The sequence below is a fragment of the Nomia melanderi genome, chromosome 2 (genome assembly GCF_051020985.1).
Source record: "Nomia melanderi isolate GNS246 chromosome 2, iyNomMela1, whole genome shotgun sequence".
NCBI classification, from domain to species: domain Eukaryota; kingdom Metazoa; phylum Arthropoda; class Insecta; order Hymenoptera; family Halictidae; genus Nomia; species Nomia melanderi.
In genome coordinates, this window is record NC_135000.1 from 26,996,619 (window position 1) to 27,022,955 (window position 26,337).

Sequence of the window (26,337 nt, forward strand, 5' to 3'; positions counted from 1 at the left end):
TACTGATACCCATCTTCCATCGCCCCCTCGTTTATACCCACAGAATTCTGCTCGTTTACGTCAAAGGGAATGCGTTACGATAGCAAACGATGCTGCTGCGAAACTCGTCCCGATCTTTATCTGGCTTTCCTAAGCGTGCCAATTACGCTCCGCTCGACGAGCTTACGGTCGATTGTTCTGCTCGTCGAAAGACCAGCTTTCCGGTGGCCCGACGGATGGAACGTTGCACGATGATACGAGCGAGACGGACGTCGGACGAGGGAGAGGATAGCTGAGCGTCTTTCGCAAAACTACCGTCGAGACCGCGCGAAACGTTCGACGTGAAACGCGAACGTTCAACGGCCGGTTCGTTATTTTTTTTTACGTAAATTGAACCTCGTTACCGGCGAAGCGTGTGCGCGTTCGCTGATCCATCGTTCACGGTAAATGGTATTTTTAATTTCGCGGAAAACAGGATAACATCGATGGAAGGACAGAACAAAGGAGAGAGAGGGATAGAGATAGAGAATGAGTGACCGGTGGGACGAGGAGAGAAGAGAGAGTTGCGAGCCGCGCGTACACAAATTGCATTCGCGATTACGGTGACCGCGAGTCTGTAATTAATATGGCTTTTAATGGTTCGCGATCGATACCCGGGCTCGCGCGAATAATGGGACACGGGACCGTTTTAATGTTAATTAATTTTCAGGTGCATTAGCAAAATTACAGCCCGCGGCGCGGCTCGGTGTGGCGCGGCGCGACACGTCGCTGAATTCTTGCTAACATCAATGTGATTAATAGGAGGCTGACTCGCAAAGTGTAAGCCCGTTCCATCGAAACAAGAACAAGACACGGATCGCGTTGGATCAAACGGGCCGCGTAAATTTTACGTTAATTAGACCCGGCGGGATATTAATTGGAGCCGAGCGCGGACGCGTCGCGGCCGGCGCACGGTAAATAAATCGACAAACTCCTTTATTAATAATATGCGACGTTTTATTTTTGACGTAGGTAGGAAGAATCCTCTCTCACATGATAGAACAATTATGTATCTTACAAGTTAGATATATTTATGTACATCTCGATCGTTATTATTACAAAGTAACTTACATCCTATGTTGCGCATAATAATTCAGTAGGGTTTACATTATCATCTTGCTATCGTTAACGTTACTGATATTTTTAAGTCGTACATCCTCTAATCATGATATAATATATATTACGGGTTGTATAAACGAAATATACACTCATGATTAAGTATGCGTCTTTTACGTTGTTATAACTTGTTTTATCATTTTTTTTTTTTTTGTTTCTTTCCGTTTTTCTCGCCCCTCGCGCGTAACCCGAGTGCAACAGGGGATCGACTACTCGGAGAAAAGAGCGGGCGAGGAACCCCGAAGAATGAATTAGCGACAACGCGTCCGCGCGATCGCCCGTTATCGGGGATTTCGCGCTCCGATCTCAGGTCGCCGCGGCGCGTCCTCCTCTCTCGTTCACATCCACACGCATACACGTTTTCCGCATTTATTTATTTTTTTTTTACTATTTACACAATCTTCCGGCTACTGGCCGTACTTGATATGAGTGATTATCAATACGATCATTATCATAATAAGAAAGATCATAACGACAATACTATCAAGAAGGCCCTATGGCGTTCGGATCACCGACTTACCTCAAGATTTCCTAACAACCGACGTAACCTCGTATCCCTTATAATAATCTACTAGACGCATAAGGCTTCGTCGCCCAAAATTTCTCGAAGAAGTTACGATTGACACGTTTCGTTCTACCGATTGTCAATATATATTTCCAAACGAAAGTAAATTATATAGGTAATAGGATCTATCGCGAATAATGCACACATTTCTTTTGTCTCCGTTTATTGGCAAGAAATGAATTGTCCCTTCTTACTTTAAATAAGCATCTTCCCAATATTATCAATGTTTTTTTTTTTTCGTTTTATTTTTATAAGCAATTTTACAGGTAATGTTACAACTAAACTCGCTTTTAACGTCTCGCGTCTCGAAAATCTCCATTCGGATGAAAATACATCCTGAAATCATTTGCCGATCATCTCGTTGAATTTCGTGCGATCTATTCTCCACGTTTACCAGATCATTACATACTGCGGATACTATTGTTATACTCGTAAATTTTAAGCTAAGTTATTCCAGTGATCGGAACGTCACAGTGTCTGCTCGTAGGAGTGGTGACGGCAGTGATGACGGGTTGTCGTCATTTCTTTTTTTTTTTCGTTAAAACTGCAAACAACCTCGACTATGCAGGATAAAATAATCGTCGCGGTTTCTCTAAGGACGCGAGAAAAATCTGTCCACGGTTTGGATCACACTTCTGTCCATCGTCTGTTCATGAAATTAAAAAGTCGAGCAGCGAACAATATAAAATACACGCGCGACAGTCGCGCGCGAAACAGAAAGAAACGATAAAGTTTTCACAGTTGATTTTCGGCCTCGCAACGGGCGACGAGACTCGAATTCGCCGGACACGGTCGGATCTCTCGTTTCCGTCGATTGTCTCTAGGGTTCGATTAAAGATACGCGGTCTTGGCGGGCACAAGAGTTCGCGGTGGTTAATCGTCTTACGATCGATCGCAACGCCTTATCATTAGTGTCATTTTCGTTAATTTCCCCGAACGAACGTCGGCGAACGAACAGAAACACGTCTTTCGATTCGAGAAACGAAGAAATGGGAATCCTAAGAATCACTTGCCCTCGAAGAACAGTAATCTACATTTGATGTGTCAACACAGCGGAAAAAGAGGGTCGTCTCTCCTTTTCAAGGATCGTTTCCACCTGAAGATCCTTGTCAAAAACACAACCGTCCGTACTCTCGTTATTCCGGAATAATAATCGCGGATCGCAATCAGGCCTGACGTCGCGTATAACGTACCGAGCGGCACGGCTAACGCGATTACGCGGGTGACGGCGAAAACTGTGCGCCAAATGATGGCGAGCAAAGCTTTTCCAGTCCCGTCATTATTCACGCGCGTCCTCGCCTTCCCCCCCGTATCGCGTTTTCAATTCGATGTTCCCGACAGTCACTCTGTAAACGAGGATGACACGGCATACTCGGTTCTTCGTCGATGTTCACGTTGACCGACGAGCCTCGAAATCGTTCTCGCATTGTTCGCGCGAAAGGATTCTACGTCAAAGTTCGGACGAAACGATCCGTTCTCGCCGTTTCATTTGGAAACTCGACTACTCCCCATGTCTGACCGCAACTGTGCGTCGGTCGGCGTGACCGATATGTCACGAGTCGTTGAACTTCGTTTGCGGTCATCACAACCGGCTCGGCCGAAATCAGTTTACCGATTAATTGTCGTCGGAGTCGATGTTACCATTGATCTCCAGGCAACTGGCGGCGGTGGAGTTCAGACGCCAGTGGTAAGCCGCGGACGATCCGGCCGCGACCGACGCCTCTTGCCCGCGATGAAAAATGCCGGTGGACCTGCCGGACCGCTATACCATCGCCTGATACTTCTGGTCGGGCAATATGTAGCCGTCGGAATCGGTGGCCGAAGTGGACATGTCGTTTGTACCGGTCGGGTTCTGATGGTGGAGCGTCAAATGGGACATCGAGGATGTCAGCGTCATATTGTGATGATACTGAGGTTGGTGGTAGTTTCCTTGGGGGCTGTGGTGCATATGAGAGATATGGGTCTGATAGTAATCGCCGCTGGTGTATGGGTTCTGGTAGGCGTTGTAAGTCTGCCCAGCGTAACATTGGTTCGGGTTTACTGAGCCAGGCGACGCTGAACTCCAAGTGAAACCATATTCACCGTGATGAATCTGGTTCACTGGAGGCGGGTAAGACGATGGCGGTAACTGGCTGGAACCAGGGGTCAACGGAGGCGACGGAGTGGTCAGAGCGCTGTTCGCGCCGCTTCCGCCCGTTGGTGTCACGCCGAGGCGCGGATACGTCGACGTTGTCGAGAGGAGAGGCGAGTTCGGGCCCGGTGCTTCCTTGCCACGCGGCGGGGACACCGGGGATGAACGCCTGCTGGGCGTCGCAGAAGAATTCGACGACATTTTGTTGCCGCTGTTGCTGGCGCTCTGCGTCTGATTCGATCTCGGCGAGCCCTTTGACGGGGAGGTCTGTTGCTGCTGCTGCTGCTGTTGTTGCTGCTGCTGCTGCTGCACTTGCTGCCTGCACTTTGCTCGCCGATTTTTGAACCATACCTGCACACATCAGAACAAATACACGTGACGGTTAACGGACATGTTCGTTCGAGTACAAGTATATCGGGGACGATACGGGACTTTAATTGGAAAGCGTGTCGGCGCGGCGGTGTTCTTCGCTGTTCGTAGCGGCGGACCGAAACGAGGCCGAAATCTTCCGTGGGGTTCGCGTAAGCTTCGGAGAAAGCAATGCCCGAGGGATCGCCGAGAAGAAAAGGTGTCCCGTCACGCGGAGCAGAACCGTACGGATGGGGAGTTAATCGGTGCAATGGGAAAGTAATCGCGGGCGGACGACCGTAACATTTCATTAAATCGCAACAATAACAAGAAGCCGACGAAGGGGCGGACAACCTGGGGGTTTCGGCGCACGTACACATCGAGATACCGGCTCGCGTGTCGGTGTATCCCTTCGGGATTCGCGTTCACGGTTATTCCCCGGCACGCATGCGCGAATCTGAGCCGTATCGGCTAGGGTTGTTTTCACCCTGCTAGTAGAGATCGAATGATTCGGGCCCGCGAATATGCGTTCGCCGATGTGTGCGTCCGATACGCGGTAGGTGTATCTGCTTTTGTGCAGCCACCTACGGGACCATCGTACGCAGACACCGCCGTGAAACGCGCACCGTGCAACGAGAGTATCGTACGCCGCGGCTGCAGCCGACGAACACGAAGAAGCGCATAAGCGAAATCGAAAAACTGCTCTCTCTTTCTTGCCGCGCGGACGAGGGGAGAAAGGAGGACCAAATGTAAGCCTCGATACTTCGCAAGCTCGCGCGCACAGAGCCCCCCCCCCCTCACTCCCCCTCGCGCACCCTCCGTAATCCCAGCACACAATGTGGCCAGGGGTGCGATCCTATGAATCTATGCCTGTGCCTTTAAAAGCGGGACCCGCCGTCATTGTTGTTATTATCGACGGCATTGTAACAGTTGTTGCGAGGAGCGCGAATCGTCCAAGCGGACACGGGATTTCCAGCCGCCACGGATTCCGTGTTAGTTGGTCGAGTTGAGAACGAAGAAAGGATGCGGAGGGCTCGGTACGAAGAAAAACCCTTTGCAAAAGCGGCGAGGGACAATTGGCCTCGCCCATGACACTGACGATCGTCGACCTTTCACGGCGGTGTCGAACGAAATTAGAAATTTAAACAATGCGCTCGAAGTTTCTCGGTCGGGCGAGAAAGGACTTGTCGGGGTCACCGAGGGTTGTGGATTCCGTTCGTTCCTTATCGGCGAAGACGGCGGGCGTATCCTCGTTTCGCAAACAAATCATCGAGAATAGGGTGCGAAAATCCGACGTGCGTGAAACGCGCATATTGCGTATCAACCGCAAGGGAAATGATTTCGCAGGGGAAGGGGGAGGAACGTCTGCGAGCGTGAGGGCAGAAGAATCGAAGAGGGAGGGAAAGAGAGAAAGAGAGAGAGAGAGAGAGAGAGAGAGAGAGAGAGAGAGGGAGAACGCCCATTACCGTTCTGTGTTTGCACAACGACACCCCCTTCGGAACAACACACAAGCCGAGTTCGCAGCTACCCCAAAAACCAACTGAACGGGCCGCGGTGCCACCCGGAAGCCCCCGGGGCGACCACAACCAGTTTTACCCGTGTGTATCGATGGCTAGGTGTAAATTGCATCACCATCTGGTTGGCGTCCAACGCGGAAAACCAACCCATCCGCCACGGGGTGGAGCAGCTGCGTTGACGCTTCGTTATGACAAATATATTTTCTTATTTGTACTATTAATACGAGCCCGCGGAAGCTGGCTGGACGCTCGTTCGTTCGAGCGATGCTCGGCCGATGCTCGGCCGAACGGGGAAGACGGATTTAAAACGTTTATAGACTCGAAGACATAAACGACTGGCCGTGGCGCCGATGAACGTCGGCAACGGCCGATGCTTGCCGCGTCTCGCGTCCGTGGATCCGGACGCGCATAGACTTTGCGATCATCGAGCTTACCGTTCAAAGGAATTTAATACTAATAAATCTGTCCACGAAGGGAAAGACTTCGTGGCTTTTCGCATTCAACGATGCCGCGTCCCGTGGTAGGCTGGCCTCTCGATCTTTTTCACCGGGGAAATAAAGTTCCGACGCGTTTCTCGATCGTAAATGACGGACGAACGACCTGGCGCATTCAAACGTAGCAAACATCGCGCGCAGCTGTGTCGTTCTCTCGCAGAAAACCGAGCGTATAGAAACTCGCGAGCGAGATAGAACGAAGGGCTATAATCCAGGAACAAATCAACTATATGTTGTGCTCTATACATCGGTCGCTTCTGTGTCCCTCTACCTACACTCGCATACTTTCACCCCGCGCGACGAGCTCTCTCACTCTCTCCTTTTCTCTCTGTCTATCCTTCTCTTTCCTTTTCTCCCCCTCTCCCTCTTTCTCTCACGGAAATTTTTAAATCCACGCATCGTCGTTTCTCTCTTATCCACCTCTCTCTCTCTCTCTCTCTTTCCCTGTTTCTCTTTATCCCCTCCCCCTTTTGTATATTATTCGTTCACGTGGGTACGCCTCTATAATACGGAACGCGCACACGTGTGCCGGCCGTGACGTACGTATGTTACACCCTTTTGCAGTTGCGCCTCCATTCACGGGAGGCTTAACTTCGCGTGGAAACTCCGCTGGGCGGAATTTCCTAGCTCGCTCCCGTGTATCGTGATGGCGGGCGGCACCGAGCAAGCGAAAAGCGAGGTTCTCCGGTTGCCCCGCCGTAATTCGACCAACCACGGCAAAGTCGTCTGTTTAATACTCTGCGAGTCAGGAAAACGATCGAAGCCAAATTAGGCGAGCAATTTGCGTTTGCATCGGAGTCGAAAGGACGCCGGTTCTATAGCGGCGCAAGTAACTAAAGCGTACGAACGCTTCTTACCGGAGGGACGTTAATGCGACCGCAACAGCGGGAGGGAGACCGAGCGAGCAGTACATATACGGCGCGAGAGATTCGCGAACTCGGGATTCCCGTCACGATCGTGACTTCGAGACGACCGGGCACCCCGCCACGAAATAAAGATGTCACGAGGACCGCAATAAAAGCGTCAACGGGCTCGTCCACACATCTATCAATGTACAGCCACGGCCGGGACAATGGCGGAACCGGAGGGACGCAGGGCGCGACACCGCGCTGTGTAAATACCTTAAATCTCGTCCGTGCTTGCCGAAGCACGAAGCACTCTCCTTCTCTCTTTCCCTTCCGCTCGTTATCATCGCGCGAGAACAATCTCATTCCCGGTGACTTGTTACGTGGCGTGTCCGACGGGGCCACCGTCTAAACCCGCCGCCGCTTCCCCGATTGTTTCCGACGTTCCCCTCACCGGAATCGATTTCAACCGCGCGCTCGCGCGATTCGGATACCGTAACGGCCGGAAAACGAAAATCAATTTACCTGAACTCTCGACTCAGGCAGGTTGATCTTCAAAGCGACCTCCTCGCGCATGAAGATGTCCGGATACCTCGTCTTCGTGAATAGTCCCTCCAGCACGTCCAATTGGGCTCTGGTGAACGTCGTCCTCTCCCGGCGTTGTTTGCGCTGATTCATTCCTGCAACGAAGCCAAACGAGACATCGGTTAACGACGAACTGTTTTCGATTGATCGTGAAAGCGGATGAACGGGTCAAAGAGAGCATCGATCGAGATCGAACGCGGCTTCGCGTCGCGTCGCGTCTCGTCGTGTTTTGAAGCGGCCGATCAATCCGTTCGCGGGACGAGCGACCACCGTCCGTCCATCGGCAGCGAAGGTCGTCCTTTCGGCGATCGAGAGATTTGCTCGATCGAAAGGTACGTCGAACCGGCGGAGGCCTGGAAATATTTGACATTCCCGGGGAGTCGCGGCGGCGGAAAAAGGACGGGGGTTCGGAGGCCGCGGTTTCCGTCGGGAGGACGAAGACGAGTCGAGGCGCTTCGACTCGAAGAAGGGTGAGGCATCACCACCGCGGATCGGAGGACAGAAAACGGGGGTGGGCGGGCGGAGGGGTGTAAGCGTTGCGAGGTCGCGATAGCGTAATTTTGAACAGTTCCCCCCCGCTTCGACCCACCCTCCTCTACCTTCCTCGTGCCATCGAGCCTCGCTTGGCTCGTTTCGGGACCCACGTAATCCGCTTATGAGGGGGGTCACAGGGGCGGCGTGGGGTGGAGAGGACGGGGGACAAGCCAGCACCGTGGAACAGGAGGAGAGCGAGGGGTGGCGAGGCAGCGGGACGGGCACCGGCGTGGAGGGGAAGGGTACACCCCGGAATACACGACCATCCAGAGGACCAAAGTCGCGGTTCGTTCCCAGCTGCCTCTGGAAACGATGGTATCCAACACGCCAACGTACAACGTTCCGACCAATAAAAAGAGGAGCCTGGAAAACTGCGCCTCGCCAGTGTCTCCCGGTTGGAAGCTGGATCGTAAAGTCGAGAAAGGAATGGTGGATACCCAAGCTCGGGAGGATCGTTCGTTCTCGCGATGCTCCGCGATCCACCTCGGAACGACCTCACGAACCGCTTCTAAGAATTCGATGCCGTAGGTAAAGACAGAATCGCTTCCTTTTTCTCCTCTTGCCCGCGTTCTCTTCTCTTTTTGTTCCCTGCACGAGCCTTTTATGAACTCGACGAACCGAGCACGCGAAAATGTCTCTCTTCCGGGTGAATCCGTGAACCTTTGTCCATGCTTGTTTCAGCGTGAAGAGTCGATCGAGCCGCGGCGAGCGGCTCGGTGACCACGAAGAAGTCCCGACGCGGTGAGAGAAAGAAAAAACTTCTTGGTTGGTAGTAGGTTTGGCAGACAAAGAGAAGATCGCGAAAGGGAGGGACAAGGAGGAGGAAAAAAAAAGAGGAGGAGAAGAAGAAGAAGAAGAAGAAGAGGAATTAATAGCTGGAACTTCTACCGTGAGAGGACGATCGGAGGTGTGGTTTATTGCGAGAGGAGAAAGCAAGCAAGCGCGGGGAAGACATCGTTCGCGACGTATATAGATGTTCTTCTCCTTTCCTTTCGAGCCCCGCCGTCCGGACGAACGGGAAAACTTTGAGGGCCATAATTATCGAGATAACGCGTGTCCGCCGCCGTACGTCAAAGGGGCAACGAAATAGAGTTGTAAGAGAAAACACCGCGAAAACGAAGTGGGATGAAAAAAAAGAAGATGCAGGGAACAGAAGGAGGAGAAGAATGGCCGATGAAAAGTGAATTCAAGACGACGCGTCTTGAAAGAGGAGTGGTCCACAGGGATCAGGAGCATCCTCGTATCGGTCGTATCTCTTCTCGTGGCAGTCCGAACAGTTCCCTGAAGCTAAGGACGATACGTAGCAACCGGCCGAGGCAAAGGATGATGACGATGACGCCGACGATGATGCATACGGTGTGATCGTTGCCTAACGAACTGGTCGAGTGGGCTATCAGCGTGGTACCCAGGTAGATTCCCGAGGCAGATTGTGCCGAGCACAATGTAAAATTCCATGCCGGTTGGCTACCGTCGCAACGATGGCCGCGACACGCCCGCGATCGTTGAATCTATGATCCGTATCTTCTGTTCCGTCGGCTCCATGGCGGATCCAACGGAGGCCGGGACCACGGGATGAGGCCACGGAGAGTAGAGAGAGGAGGAGGAGAACGAGACAGAGATGCAGTGAAACACAGAGAGAAGGAGAGGGACGGAGAGGAGGAAGAACGGAGAGGATCCAGCGAGAGGATGCTTGATTGTCGAGTGGGCGTTGGCGCTACCGTTAACGACGGCCTTTGCCAGCTATACATCGGCCCCTGTGAAAGCCAGGCCCTTATCCAGAAACGAGACAATGGAATTCCGATTATGGTCTTCCGCCTGCTTCCTCGCAACGCCGAGTGGGCGCAACGAGAAGCCCTTCGTTTGCTTGGATTCTATGCGAGGGAAGATTCGATGCGCGGAGAACGCTATCGCTGTTGCAAAATTTCAGGGAGCCGAGCCACGCTAATCGAACGCGATGGTACGCGACGAAAAAGAGAACCGTCGTTTAGGACGCGCCGATTTGGCAAAAGTCGGCTAGCTAAGCAACCCTAATGGGACGGCAAACACCCGCTGCGCCCTGAAGTATGATTCGATTTATTATCGTCGGCGCGAGACGAAACCGAGGGTTGATATAAGGGTTGCTTTGGCTCATCGGCCCGCAACGAGATCAGACGCGACCCTAATAGCAAATTCGTTTTCTGTTTATTGGATTCTTCGGTTCCCTCAGCGCGCGCGGGGTTTAGTGTTTCGAGCCGCCGAGCGGAAAGGAATCCGTGGAAGTCAATGGACTGCTAACCAAATTTCACAGTGATTTCTCTCGCCCGGTCAAGTGTCCGGTAATCGCGCGAGCCGGCGAACGGAAACAGTGGACGGGATTTTCGTCTAAGCAAATAGACGGGATCGTTTAGAGCGTTCCGTTTAATGGGACGTTAAGCAAAATAATGAAAAACGCGGAATTGATTGCAACGCGCGGGTTTAATTAATTGTTACCTCTACCCGGCGGCGAACGCAGCGCGGAATTTCTGCAGTTCGACCAAATGAGTTATATGGCTGGCGCTTGCTTATCCTCGATACGATCTAAAACTATTCCGGCGATGAAATATGGCGAGTCTAAAGAACGCGATTACGCTCGCGGTGTTTGTTGCTCGGCGGTTGTGCAGAAATACGCGATCGGCGCGCATAAATAACGACGGTAACGCGACAAATTTCTAATTCCTGAAAGCTGCGCGAATTAGAAAATGCAAATTAATATCAATTACAAGGGACTCTCGGGGGAATCGGATACAAAATCCCCCTGTAATTACACGATAAATTGACTGGCCACTCCGCGGCGCTCCATTCATCAAAACGGGTTAAGTCGAGGAGATTGAACCATAAATTACGCGTCTCGGTTGAATATCGTGAAATCGAAGGAGAAAATCGAAGCCGGCGCGGCCGAGCGACAAACTCGTTCCGCGAAGAAGCGGTTACTTCGGTATTCATAGAATAGGAGATGCGACGGTAGCGAAATTAGAAGGCGTCAAGCGACGACGAGCGGCGGGCGGCGCGCGACGGGGAGGGACGACGGCCGGCTGAGGATCCAGGGAAAGTGAATATACGCTCGAGGAGGGAATCGAAAATTAATTAAAAGCTAAAACGCGAATGGGCTGCTAGGCGGTGCAGGACGTGGGCGGAGGGATGGATTATTCAGGGGACCGTGGGATGATAGCACGTGCCACTGCCTTGTGGAGAGGGAATTCTAAAAGGCCATCAGCTACGAAAACATTCGGTCGACTTTGCGTTTACAGTCTGACCTCCGAGAAATCGCTGCGCAAAGTAGATAACCGCACGGGAAACGGAGTTTGTCTTTCACGCGCCCCGTCGTTGCAACATTTTCATTGCACGACACGCTCGAACACGACGGACCGCGGGCCGAAAGGGGACGGGGCATCGGTAAACTTGAGAATGATACACCTGCACCGAAGAAGGCCACACGATGTTCCCGGCCGTACGGACAAAAGAAACGCGTGTGGCCTTCGGACCTAGTCGTTCTTACGCGGTAATCTAGCGGAGACGAGCATAAGTAAGTAACGAAATACCAACACATCCGGGACAAGCGAATAAGAGGATAAGCTTCGTGTTACCGGCTTCCAACCGATGCCTTTTCCTTCGCTTCCTCTTTGATAGGCCTCGACTGCTCCACCTACTCTACCACTGAAACCCACTTTTCCACTTTAAAACGCCCAAAAGTGTATCGAAAGGTTACCGATCTTCCGCGCGCATCGATCCGCGGGGAACGGAAAACGACAGAAACAGACGATCGAATTCTACTCTGACACCATTTGTCCGGTACACGGGGATACCTCGAGGAAAACAGGAAAAAAAACAATCGAAACGGGGAGCAGACGGAGGTATCGATATCGTTGTACGTGATATTTCACTCAGGCTCGAGTGTTTATCCTGCAATTAGGTCCGGGACCTGTGTTTGAACCCCTGCTCCGGGAACGACACCGTCCACCTACTCAATTTACTCGTGACACGCGTCGATCGCCGCGGGCTGTTCGTATTCCGATGCCAAACTAAGATTTCTCCCGGGTGCTTTCTCGCGTGTGCGTCCATAGGCCGACGTTTTGTGGCCACTTCGTAACGACGATGAGCGCACGTGCTCCCGCCACGTGCCGCCCTTAACCTGACGCTTAATTGAGTGATTGCAATTCTATCGAATTGACATGCTCCCCGGCCAACCATCGCATTATTAACTCGCTGGGAAATATTAAAACCGAGCTGGAAGCTGCCAATTAAAACGGCGACCGTAGAAGGTAGAGGCACACGGTGGGGGAAACGAAGGCTAGAGGTCACGTCATATTCGATTGTCCGTCGATTATGCATCGGAGAGGAAAATCGGAGGCGTGAATGTCTGTTTGCGCGACCGGAGGCCCAACGGGAGCCGGAGGAAGTTAAGTGGACGGGCAATTTCTCTGCGACAACAAATAGCAGTCGTCGAATGAGAAAAGGGCGAGGCATGTGACGCGATTCCCACGTACCCGGTGGCTTCGACACTGTCCCCGAAACATCAGGGCAGAAACCTCGGCGCGTTAACGACAACGTTCCGACACCCCTCTTTTTTCGCACCCTCCGGTTCCACCCTGCGCTACATTTCTATCCTCTCTGCGGCGGAGCGCGACCCCCGCGTACGATTGCATAATAAAATAAATACTGACATACGACGGGACGCCTCGAAACGGTTCGCGCGGACGTTCTCCGAGCACCTCCGACATGAACTTTCTCTCCCGACGCACGCGACCGAACTCCTCGGCTCTCTTTTTACTGCCAACGAATCGAGATACTAACCGGCGTTTCATAACATTCATTTCCATGTTAACCCCTTACGCGCTGAATTACGTCTTTCTTACTTTTTACTGCCATCTTTATTCCGAAGCGTTCGAAACTGTTCGAGTAACGCGCACCGGTGCGCCGAATACGAGCGTTCAAACTATCGGAGCGTAAACTCTCGCGACGATACTTTAAATGAAATTAAACCGCAAGGAAAAGCGTAGGATCGACTGGTCCGCGGCGGCGGTTTTATGAGAGTGAACATAATGAGTTAATTTGTTTGCGTTCGCCGTGGAAAAAAAAAACTGGTCAGGCGCGACGATAAAAATACGATGGAGGACTGCGGCGCACGGTGGACGGGAGTTATTCGCGGAAATTCGAGAGAGGATCGGGAGGCCCGGTGACAATGACACATTTAATCGAAACCCGAACTCGAGGCGAACGGCGGATTCGACGAACCGTTCGCGAACGAATCGAGACACGTGCTCGTTGAAAGGACGGGCACGAAACGCTCGCGTCCTCGGGCGTGCTAGTTAGCGGCTAGTTCTTTCCCGATTCTCGGCATCCTTTCGGGGATCTCTGGTTCGTCCTCGCGCGTACGAAGGCAGAAACACTCTCGATTCCTCTCTCGTTCCGCGGCTTTTCATGTAGCGGATACGCCTACAACGGATAGGCGGCTGGACGTGGGTACGTAGGGACCTAACGGACAGATCCGTGTTTCCATGGAAACCCACCTATCTGCGTTGGTTGGACCTATAGTGCCTGCTGCCACCCTGATAAGCGGCTTACTCTCATGGTTCTCTCTGCTCTTCTTCGCTGGGGCATTCCAGCCCCCTCCTCCCACCCTCTTGCCGCGACTCGACTCGACTCCCTCCGCTCTTTCTCTCCCTCTTTTCTGTGCGCACCTCGCCGGGCCTCTTTCGAACCACCGCGAAAAAGACGACACAGAGAACAGGTACGCGTATACAGGGTGCGCTTCCGGTTTTAACGAGCAAACCTCGACCGCGTATATAGGACCGGTCGGAACGAGCAAAAAGAAATGATTCCAGCGAACGTAAGGAAGTAAGTTTCTCGTCCGCGAAAGAGAGCCGCGCGTCCTGTCAATGATTTCTTCCGCGGGAAATCCCGATCGACGCTCCCCGTTCGGGAACGGTGCCCGTCCATTTTTTCCCCATTTCGATACAAACGGAAAATAGGAAATCTCCGACTGTTACCCGTGAATTGGCCACTTGATTGATAGCCCCGCGTTAACGGTCCGCTACGCTTTGCGCGTTGCACAACGCTCTTTTTTTTTTTTAAACGAAGCCGTATTGCGCTGGTGGCGCAAAGCTTCGCGCGAAAGGATCTTGAAAATACACGATGGAATCCATTATTCGTTACCGGCTTGCCGAATAAAAAAAAAACGCACACTTTATATTTGGCGTGTGGGAACCGGTGCAGGGGGCGGTTTTTTCGCCCGATAGCCGCATTTTTGTGAACGGGTTCGAGAGCTCGAACTTCGGGACGAAAGTGCGACGTGGGAACACGTTTCACTTTCTCGGGAGGAGAGATATATTAGCGGTGGCCGCGTAGAAATCTATATAAATGAGGAGGAAAAGAAACGGACTGCGGCCCCGATTTCTATAAGAATCGGATTTCGCGGTACGCATTGTGTCCCCCGACAGGCGTCTTAGAGCTCTGGCTCTGACCAGAATTTACGAAGAACTTATGAGACGCGGATCGATCTGAGTGTAAGCGATATTTTCGAGTGGAAAATTCTGCCGGTGCTTTAAAGGCAACGGCGAAGAAAAATGCATTCGAACGTCCGCCGCAGAATGATACTGGCTGACTATAGTTAAGAAGCCCCGAGTTTACTTCGGCCTCATATGGCTTCAGTCGATGCATCGATTTGCATGACAATCAATAATAGCTACCATGGCGGACAGAGCAAATACTCTTACTGCGAGATAACGTACAGCGCGATTCGTGAAATGCAAGGAACATGCATCATCCGCAGAATGATGAGGTCGGAAACTTGATCGCGGAATAAGCGACGCGAAATATTCGTGCCTGGCGAATAAATCAATCGAATGCCATTTCAGTCTCATTAATCTTTCGTTTGTAATCGATTCGATGGATTCACTTAAATTTCAAGGCAACGTAAACAAAAATAAGTAACTCGACATTCATCTGTCCGTGTCAGAGTGTTCGTAAATATCGCTACAAAGTTGTCGGATATCCTTTTATCAAGATAGGAAAATTCTATATCTCACAGCGTCGAACGTTCATTTCGTTGGGTTAAAAGGTCGAAACCGCGCCAGAATCGCGTCAGCGTTGAAACTTCTGTTTCGTTAACAAGGGAGCGCACTCGGTACGAAACAAGGGAAAATACATTCGCTTTGTATACAAAATCTTCAACCCTGTACAACTATCGCCACCTTACGATTGTTTCCCCACGCGTCTACCTGCGGGAACGTGACTGTACCTGTCGCGCGCGTTATCCACGGCAGCCCGCAAAGTATTGGCGCGATTTGCATAATGTTCGAACCGCCTACCGAGTTGTGGAAAGTTACCAATGTACAGAAAAATTGCAATGCCAAAGAGAAGCGAACGAAATTAAGTTACTTCTGCTCGAGTGAGTAACGATTAAAAAATCGTCACTGTATTTACATATGAATTACCGCTGGATCAGCAGTTTAATAGACTTAATGTGATATGAAGTTATTTCTCCTTGACATTGAAATCTCTACGTAAAACGATACACAGCGAAATCTCGTTTAACACTGCATTAATTAACGCTTGACTCAATACAAGTCGTTCTCTTCCAAATTCTAAACGAGCGCCGCACATTTCATGATTTGAACGGTGGAATCAACAATCAATAGAATAATCCCGTCGAGCGCGGTTTTGATAAAATTATAATGCAACCGGTCGATGCTTCCTTTTTTACAAACATGTTTCGAGCGTTAATTGAGACGTCGCTGTAGTTGATAAATAGATGTTAACGTACCTTGTGGAAAAGCCGCGAGTCCATGCTCCAGGGGAATTGGATGCGGATGACCATGTGACGCCAGGGCGAACGGTGAAGGCAGTCCAGGGTGAGGCGCGCCTGGATGTGGGTGAGAATGCGGATGTGGATGAGTTCCGACCCCCATTGCCGGATGACTGTGGGGGTGGTACTGAGGACTCCCGGTCGGGCCGCAAGTGGCACCCGCCGCCTTCAAGTACCCCGCCATGTAACCCGCGAGGCAAGCCAGCTCACCCGCCACCGCTGCACCCTTATCGCGCTCCCTTATCTCCTGACCTCCGCTCTCCTCCAACGCCCACCAGCTGTTTTCCTCTCGGTAATTGTTCTGAATTGATTGCGAGTATAACTTCGTATTGGAGTCCGACAGTTTTGCCGCCGGTACTTCCGGTCCCGACACGACGCCGTTTCGCATGCAAGTGTAACTTTCGTATTCCTCCACCTACAATAACAATTTATAACATTCGTTAATAACAATAATCGTAACAACACGCTTTACAAATCTTGAAAAGAACGACGGTTGGCTAAACTGTACTTGGAGGGTACCATTTTTGTTTACACTTTTTTAAGAGAAGACATTTTCCCGATTATTTCGAAAACTATAGGGAAGTGCTGGGTTTGTTAGAGTAAAAAAGTTGTAATAAAGTTTTTTAAAAAAATGGTTCCGAAGTAAAGTTTAGTCCGACGTTTTTTCACGGTAACTTTTTCGCGGGGGTTGAAAACAGTTATGATTTGCGTTCCTTGCAGAACTGAAAAAGAACATTTATCGAATGGAAATCAAACTGGAATGCTTAATGACAGCTATGAGTTTATTTTGGTTGACCAGAACTGTTTCAATCGAAACTGATATATAGCTTTTTCAATCCCCGTTTCCCCAAATTTTTCGCGACAATGGGACACCTTCCTCTACTGGAATATATTTCCCGGCCATTTCTAAAAGCCTTTCGTACAAGATGCGAGAACGTGAGACACGGTCCGTAACGCTTCTCGTTGTTGCACCCGGGCACAATAACGAAATTAGCATTACTTTGCTGGCCGGGAAACTTTGTCACAAAGCACATCCCCATGCGAAAGAAGCCGCCCCATTGTCGCGGATGACTATTTTCCAATGGCACTGACACACTCGCCTTTTTTGTCTACTTCGATTAAATCTACAAGTCTAGAGATTATCCAGAAATTTTGTAAATTTAGAAGAAAACCGATGAAAGTGCAATTTTCACATATGTCACAACACGTAATTCAACAATATCACTAACGTATTCCAAGTCTTGCGTGTCACTGCCAATTCCAAACAAAATGTACGGATACATCTAATGAACGTATTTCACTCGATGTAACACTTTTCTCGAATATGTCATCTACTACCGAAACACGATGATTCGAGACGACCAGAGCTTCAGCTAATACTCCACTCACTAACCGTCGACGCTGTATAGAGCGTTGTGATCAAACTTTGCTGAACCCTGACTAAATAAGTTTTCCAGGCCCTACCCCAGACCCTTCCCGAAAACGGGGGTGGGGATTTCGGACTGGGCCAGCGAGTGGTGGGGGTATTCGTATGAATGGCCATCTATAGGGACCCTTTTCAAAACCGAGGAAATCTCAACCGGGACCTTGGAAAACCAGCGAATACGAACAGGCTAAATTCGATTTTTCGTACACCCACGGCGCTCGATTTCTCTTATGCAAATCAATTTACTTTATTCTACTTGGCGTCAGATTCAAACTCGTTACCCGTGTCGCAAGACGCGTTTTCGGTTCGACAACCTTGTCCGCGCGATGCTTCTATACAGGTTTGATCAATGTTGAATGCGTTCGCTTTTCGCGATACGACCATCTTCGCGGAATTTAATACGAGGAAATGGTACAACACGAGTAGCGAATTACAATCGTGCAACGGCGCGTGCTAAACCGGAAGAGAACGATGGGAAATGGGGACCATGCTAAAAAGGCGGCTTATCCGAAAAACTTAACTTGCCGGCAGACGTTAAACGGCTAAATAAACTTTCAAGTTTTTATTCGGTCGATGGACCATGGACAGAGAGACAGAAGGGGAGAGATAGCGAGAAAGAAAGAAAGAAAGGAAAACGGGGGGACGCATTGCGTCGGAAAAAGATGAAACGAGGAGAGGAGAGAAGGACGATGCACGTTGCTAGGTATGTTTACACGAGGGCATTATGGCGGATAATGTTTGTTATAGGCGTCTATGCTCTACAGCCAGGAGAGGCGAGACTATCCGACGTTAAAAGGCCAGCCTGGTCGATCCGCTTACGGCGGATGAGGCTCAAATTGAGTGAGAGATAGTGAACTCTCGTGCAACGAGTTGCACGGCCATCGCACATGTCCCGATCCACGTACCACGTGTACTTGTGCACACGTATCTTGCAAATCTAGGCGACATCTCGCGATAATTCCTCTGATAGCCGCGGCTGATTGAATAATAGGTCACCGTACAGGTACGAGAACGACCCCCAATAAAAATCTACGTTACATATTTTTTATGCCCCATTCACGTATAAATTGATATACGACGCAGTATACCGGGGCGCTGCTCGAAGAAAAGAAATCTTGATCTTCGACGAAACCCCGAAAGCATTTTCCTAATCATTCGCACAACGCTTATAATACAAGTACGTAGTCGAGATTAAGGTGGTCGAATGAACTCTTTGCTCCGGCGAGCAATAAAATATCAACCAACGCAATGTCCGCGGACGATTAATCGTAATATTTTTACGATCATCCTCGGTGCGAGTTCTATAAAATAATAGGTTGTTCTGTTGGAACTACTTTAAAATATCGCCCGGCAACGTACAGCGTGTAATAAAGTGCTTGAAACGCGCCGTCGGACAAGTGTTGACCGTTGTCACCGAAACCCTTCCTCCTATTCCTGTCGACTACCTGCTCGCAGGCATCAGAATGTCCCAATCAGAGAATTAATGACACTTTACGCAGACCCTTTCTTCGGCGCTCTTTGTTCTTTCAAGCTTGGAGAGTTCGACAGTGTTGCGATTTGCAGAAGGATAAAGAGCGAGAGGGGCGGAGGGGGGGAGCAGTGGTCACTCCAAGGGTTACCTCGCTTTGGAAAAACCCATAAACGGTTGTCCATTCAACCATACATTGTTTGCCAATGCTCTCCCAGAGTATTAAGTAACCACGATAAACATTACAGAGTGTCGGTGACCGGCCTTTAGGAATTTGTACTGCTAATACTTTGTATACCTGAGGACCTACAATCCGACAGAATCTTTGACACGCGATTCGAACCTTCCTCAAACGTTGCCAACTCCCCGGACGGATTTCCATGTAAATTATGTGTCCATTAATAAATACACAATCAGTCGCGGAAGGTTATTGATCAAGAGTACGAGGAAACCTACTTACGAACGTCAAGGAGGATTAAACAACTTTTCCTCCTTTTCACGTATTCCCGTACGGAACAAATCACCGCCGTTCTCGACCCGTTCAAACGATATGCCAAATTCGCGCGCGGTGCGCGGCTGCCTGTTGCGCTAATCAACTGCGCGTAGAAAATGATTTTTTGACCGATACTTTATAACTTCCGGTAAGCGGGAAAAAGAGAAGAAAATATTATCCAATTAATGGTATAATTAGAAGAACTACTGGCGCGGGATTTAATTCTAAATTATTTTCCGATGCTTACGAACGTTTCGCGACGGGATTTAATCATTTTTTCGAGAATTCACTTATTTCTGGTATAATTACTCGTAACGTCCGGTTTAGTTGCCATGTTGACTCCAGCGGTCAGTCTTCTCGGATCGTCGCGGGTGACATCGCCGTTATGGTTTTCCAATTACGCAACCCTTTCCACGTCCCCGGAATTAGAAGACATCCAAGGTATAATTTGTAACCGAAAGATAGCCCGAGCGTCAGGGGTCACGGCGAGCATATTATTTCCACTGTTCCACCGCGTATTCGGGTAGACGGGACGAAATTCGCAAATCGCAATGTGGGCGTCTCCATTGTTCGGCATTTCAGTCGAACACTTTTGTTCGGTCGCGATGGAGATTGATTGCCGCCGTATAGCTTTCACTTCACTTATAAATCTTGAGCTACTTTCTTTCACAATACCCCGAGAAATGCACAATTAATGATATACGATGCGATAACATTATATGTATTACATATATGATGCCTATCTAAACATGGACGCGTCCGAACGAAAGCTGCGGCTCGGTATCGTAACGACAGACATAGCACGATACCATTAAATCTTGCTTCTTACACATATCTTGCAATAAATATCTCCCGCTGTTTTCCTTATTCGCTGTCATCCTTTTGATATGTATATTGCTGTCTAATAGAGACGTAATTACGGTAACTTCATAAATCGAACCTAACGATCGTTGGAAGATGACGTAACGAGTGGGACCGTGGAGGGGGTGGCGTGCTTCGAATCTTCGAATAGATCGCGAACGCGAACGAAGAGAAAAAAAACATGGCGACGCGTTAACGGTCACCCACTTTGCTCTCGGGAATTTTCGCGTTCGGTTAAAGTATCGCGCTGTAAACGTCCCGTTGTCTATTTCCGCGAGTGTGTATGCGTGCATGCGCGCGCGCGCGTGTGTGTGTGTGTGCAAAGTACCTATGGATTAACCGCCTTTGGATACTATTCTGTCTGCAAATACTACCCATGAGCTGTCAAAATTCCGGTCATCGATCCGGGGCTCTCGATCTACAGCATCCCGACGCCATGAAACCACTGCGCCAAGGTAGGAAGAGCCACACAATTCGAATGTATAAGATGCGATAAGTAGACCACGGATCTTGACGCAGGCTACCGTTTTTAAGGGTTAAGCGATGAAAACGGTCATTCGACGGGATCTTTCTAATTCGATAAACTCTTTCGCCGAGTAAAGAAGAATATTAAATCTGTATTAAATTTTAAGAGCTTTATTCACCGGCATTCGCTATAAATGCGTCAAGATCCCCAGTCTATATACCTGCTTGTAAGTCACGAGGAAGAGTACAGGAAAATAATGCGGGAGCATCGCTCGGTTGCATCGGCGATAAAAAGACGCGAACTTCGGGAGTAATGACCGCAGCATCCGTAGGATGTCACTGCGCACCGTATGTCGTATTGTCTACTCCATTGTATATATATATATGTATATGCATATGTATACTTACAGTCGGCCACGAACAGATTCAGACACTGATACAATTTTAACCCCTTGCCCTATGATTTATTTCTCAACTGTGATCAACACAACTTTCTCATTAACCCTTTGAACTCTGTAGGCTCCAATATTGCACCAGTTGTAATGTCGAATATTTTAATGAATCAAAGAAACTACCCTAAAATTATTCGATTTTCCATACGTCCAAATTTTGTACTGAGAAGGAAAACAAAAGATCGAAGGAATGTTATAGCATTTTTCATTTTCACTAGAGATATTATGAAAATTAGTTGCAGTTGCTGATAGATTACAAAACCATCGGACATAGAGAAAAATTCTATGTATACTCTATATCAAAATTTACTCTATAATATAATAATTCATAAAAAAATAATATTTCATTTGAATTCACAAGAACTGATATTTATATTTGTTAAAGTCTGTCTAAAATCTTCACCGCGGCTCTCGCGCGTTATTGTATGGCAAGGGGTTAACAAAGGCAATTGTACAGTAAACATTCTTGAACAGTCCGTGCTTTGTTCTTAGGATCGTTATCCTGGTACAACCGAAAGACCGCTATACCTCCTATATCGGAAGCACTTTCCTGAATTATTTTTTAGTTTGAAATACATCCCCAAACCGTAACTAATCCTGCGCCGTGTTTTATTGTTGGTCGTAAGTGCTTCGGATTCAGTTCTGTATTCACTTTCCGGCACACTAATCCTTCCGTCACTGTCGTTAACGTTAAATTTCCTTTCTTCTAAGAAAATAACATTATCCCACCACTGCCTTTTCGTATAAACATAATCTCTTCTAAATTGAAGTCTCCCATTTTTGGGACTGCTGTACGGTTTCCTCCCAGCAATTCCTCCATTGTTCCCGATCCGAGTATCCTTCGAATATATCCTGCATCTACCATAACGCCACGTTTTCCTCGCATTTTGGTAGCTACCTTTGCAGCACTAATTCTGAGGTCTTTTTTCAATCCCCTCACAATGCAACGTCTATCACGATCATTTGAAATTCTTCGACGGCTATTTGAAAGTTCGAAATCAATTCGGTTTTCGTCCCGGCAATGATTTATAATGTCTACAACGGTACTTTCGGCCATTTCTAAACTGCACGCTATTTCACGGACTTATTATTGCTTTTGTCAATGGAATACTACTAATTGTCGTTTTTCGAAACTCGTATAGCGATTTGTACGACCGATTTTGAATAGAAACGGCGTAAGACTAACGTGCACTTGAAATCCAGTGTCCTCGGGTAACATGACGAGTTGTATAAAAACATTGTGTATAAACACTGACAAAGGAGAACCGGCTGAAACTAAGAAATTCCTGAATGTATACGCTGTGTCTGAATGTTTTGGAGACATTAAAATTCGATCTTCTCCGATGTTTCTTTGAATGTTTAGGCAACGATCAATAATAAATTCGAAATTTTTCCTCTGCTACTGTCTATGCAGTATAATATAACACAATGTAACGAATGTTTGTTGTTCCTTGTACATTCATTGAAAGTACAGGGCTTAAAAGTTAACATTGTATCGGCGTCCGATCTTTTTGTGACCGACTGTATACCGGGTGTAGTTCCGCAATCTGAAATGTTCCACGACTGCACGCGCATAGACGCAAGTTTGAATATTCTTCTTATTATCAATATGGTACTGCGGATGGCATTTCCAGTGACTTAATCTTTTTTTATGAAAATTCATTTGGACGCTTATAGAAGAAAATCATTATAATTAAAAATAACGAACACAAGCGAATGGGGAATCACACGATAATTTTCATATTTAATTCCCGTCCGGGGTAGGGTACGCGAACAGGCGTCCGAGCCGTTGCGTATCTATTTTTCCCTACGATTCTGCCAGTTCCCCTTATTATCATTATTGCTTTTTTGAAGATTTATTAGCAGCGTAAATAAGCCAGCGAAGTCCAGCTTCGGTCTAAACGAATATTACGAAGCTCGACCTGAATACAATTATTTTTATAATGAATACAATTAACTGAAGAATTCCAATCTCATCGCGTTCGTCTCGGATCGATTCGCAGCGTTGATCACCCTCGGGACTCGAAATTGACTTTCTCGCGAGCAACCGAGTACCCCTGCATACATACATAACGCGGCATCAACAGAGAAAAAGAAAAGTTTGCCGGAAGAAACGGGGGGGCGAGGGAAAGACGGGTGGCGCGGAGAAGTTTGCGCAAGCCTCGCGGAGCCAGAGGGAAAGAAGAAGGGTCGACTAGGTAAAAAAAATCTATATAAAGGTGAAAAGAGGAAAACCGGACGGGGTGGCTTGCGCGCGGACCGCGGGACCGAGAGAGACCAAGAGAGACCAAGACAGAGACAGAGGGAAAGAGAGAGAGAGAGAGAGTGAGACGGGGAACGAGAGAGAAAGAGAGAAAGAGAGAGGCGTGTATCGAGTTTGCGCGTTTTATTCCTCCTCCTGTGTTCAGGCTCCGCCCCGATGTTTTCCCTCCTCCAGCTTCCCCATTCGCCCTTCGATCCCTCCTGGACCAGAAGGGACTGTACGCGGCACGTCGATGTACTCGTATCGAAATCCTGGTCCCTCGATGACGATTGTGTCATTTCACGAAAAACCACGACACCTTCGATTTATTCGTTTACGAACGCTACACGACCGAACCTCCCTGATTCCATTGTTCCTCCGCCATTTCGCTCGTTGCGAAAGGAAACTTAACGAAGCAGCTTTCTCCGATACAACCCCGTTAACGAATGCATCAACTTTGTTTGGAAAAATCATAGCTTGCCTTCCAGCCAGCCATAAACGAGTTATATTGCCATGCCTGAAGTGTTCCTCGCAATCGACTCTACCTCGTTTCGGAGCTTTTACAACCGCGATCATTATGGAATGGAAACTAATTGCGTGGATACCAGTTTCATCGTTCTTTTATCCCTAGACAGGAGCGAGCGGATGGTTTCGGAGTGTCACGCAGCGCGAAACAACGAACCGGTTAACCAGCCCGTTACCAAAGTCCCGATCATCCCCTTGCGCCGCACCCTCGACTCTAACTCCGGCGACGAACGAGGAATAGATGCTCCCGATTCACCCTTGCGTATAAACGAGCCGCGTCCGTCGATTCTTGGGGCCAATTCTTTTCGCTGTATATTTCTTTTCTTTTTTCTTCTCTTCTCAAACGAAATGATCGACCCGACTCGCTTCCGTAACTCGTTCCTAGTTTCATGGCTGGTCGTTAACGGTGGTATCGCGGTTCGACGTAAAGCATCGTTACGATTCACGAGGGCACGGGGGATCAGAATTGATGAGCAATAAAGTCGCCGTTAGCGGAGGGCGTCGGCCACGGATTGAGATATTCATTAGCGTCCAATCAGCTTTTATAGTTGTACACCGAAAGTAATTCCTACGCGCCTAAACGCGACCCACACGTAGCCCGTGTCCCCGCGCGTTACGCGGTTCGTTCCCGACTTCATTACTTTCACTCGGGATTCCAGGCGGCGTTCAAGTAACCGGTTTACAGGAACGACCGCGGATCTCATCGTCGTTGGCATCCCGACGACGCGCGGTTCCATTCCGAATTCCAAAAATATCCATCCGTATTATATCGATCCCAGGACCGTGTCGAGGCGTTGCGCCGCGCTGCGAGAGGAAGACCGCGGCGGCCGCGTCGAGTTCATTACTCCTGTCGAGGGGAATAAAGTAACCCACTACCCGCCCAGAACTCCAGATTCGAGAAAATAAAAGCAACGCCCGGCTCGATAGAGGAGAGCCCGGCTATGTTTTTTCAGCGGGTCGGAACGAAGCGAAAACAGAGGAAAAAAAGGAGACCAAAGAATGAAAAGGAACGCGAATTCTTCTCGCTTTTGTCGTCTCGTAATACCCTGGATGAGAGTTCTCTCTCTCTCTCCCCTCTCTCTCTCTCTCTTTTTCTCTCTTATCTCCCTTGCTCCCTTTCCTTCTACACTCGCGGAGAAATCGTGCGACGTCCTCTCAATGTCTCCACCTCCTACTCCCGGACTTCGTCGCGCTTCTTTGGGAAGCTTCAACGAGTGTCTCCGCGGAGGCACATAAGCAGCGGTAAATAATAAATGATCCGCGCGCATAGACGTCCCTCGGATAGGACCAAGAACGCGGTGCGAGGCAAGACGACAGGGGCGACAGGACGTGTGCGATGCGAGTCGCAATGGAGTAGCAAGCACGCGCACGGATACGGTTAAACACACGGTCGCGTATTTACGACGGCTTGTGGGAAAGAGAGATGAGGACCGAGGCGGCGATCGGTCGCGTCGACTCGACTCGACTCGACTCGCGGGAACCCTGCGGAAGAGTAAAAACCACGAGAAAGCCACCGGTGGAAGGGGCCCGTCTCTCCCGGCCTTCCTCGACGAATTTATAGAGGAGAAATTAGGAGGTTTATAGAAGCTGTGCGCGGTAGCTAACCGTAGATCATCATTAGAGGCCCAACTGGGCTGCTATGTGCGGATACATATGTGCCGTGGCCGGCCACATATTTACCGGCGTGCCACGGCACCACACCGACGCGCGGATACGATGCGATGCGTCGAGCCGGTTCAGCCGCCCTTTCTACCGGGCCCGAGAGCCCGACTCTCTTTTTGACCGCGTGTGCCTCCGCCGATCGAGTCCCATCGGGGGCAGGAAACGGAGAGGGATATTTTTCTCCGATGCGTTCCGCTACCACCGCGACTGACCATCTGACAATTCTCGGATATGATATATACCGAACCAGCCGTAATTCCCGCCACGAATCAAAGAAATCCTGTTGCAGAAAATCGTAAGTCGAAAACAATCGTCGACACGGTACCGACGAATCTCTAATGTACTCCTGTATTGATATTCTCCGGTCCACTCTACGTTTGCTCGGAAAAAATGTAATTTATGGTATCATATACGGTAGGGATTCTATCGAGCAAAAGGTACCACCGAAATTGAAGGTCCTCGGTCGAAATTAGCGGCACCGGTGCATGATATATAAGGCTCGCAATGAATCGAACCACTTTATGGTTGCCCGAAATAGCCTGCAGTTCGGTATGCAATAACACTGTCGAGAAATCCTGCCACGGAATAATTGAAGTTCCGCGAGTCCCGGGGCCAATCCCATTGATCACAAACGCCCCGTTTCTTTGCCACGACGGACTTTTGCGATAACAACGTTTATTAATGTAGATCGTGCCGCGCAAACTAGATGAACAGATTGGTTCCGTAGCTCGAAGGTCGGCCGAGACGCGAATGAAAGGCCGACGATGC

General features: G+C 49.3%; 1 protein-coding gene across 8 annotated transcripts in view; it reads right to left on the reverse strand.

Annotated features, from left to right (window-relative positions):
* Positions 1-953: 953 nt before the first annotated feature.
* The window catches only part of LOC116434010 (uncharacterized), a 42,030-nt gene continuing 16,646 nt past the window's right edge, over positions 954-26,337 (reverse strand). For 2 of the 8 annotated variants that reach the window (XM_076364328.1, XM_076364327.1), the window contains exons 2-4: positions 15,934-16,390; positions 7,560-7,714; positions 954-4,181 (exon numbers count right to left, since the gene is read on the reverse strand). In XM_076364328.1, the coding sequence (XP_076220443.1) occupies positions 3,462-4,181; positions 7,560-7,714; positions 15,934-16,363 (1,305 nt within the window). In that variant the 5' untranslated portion in view covers positions 16,364-16,390 and the 3' untranslated portion in view covers positions 954-3,461. The other 6 variants (XM_076364330.1, XM_076364329.1, XM_076364326.1 and 3 more) reach the window with 6 other exon arrangements.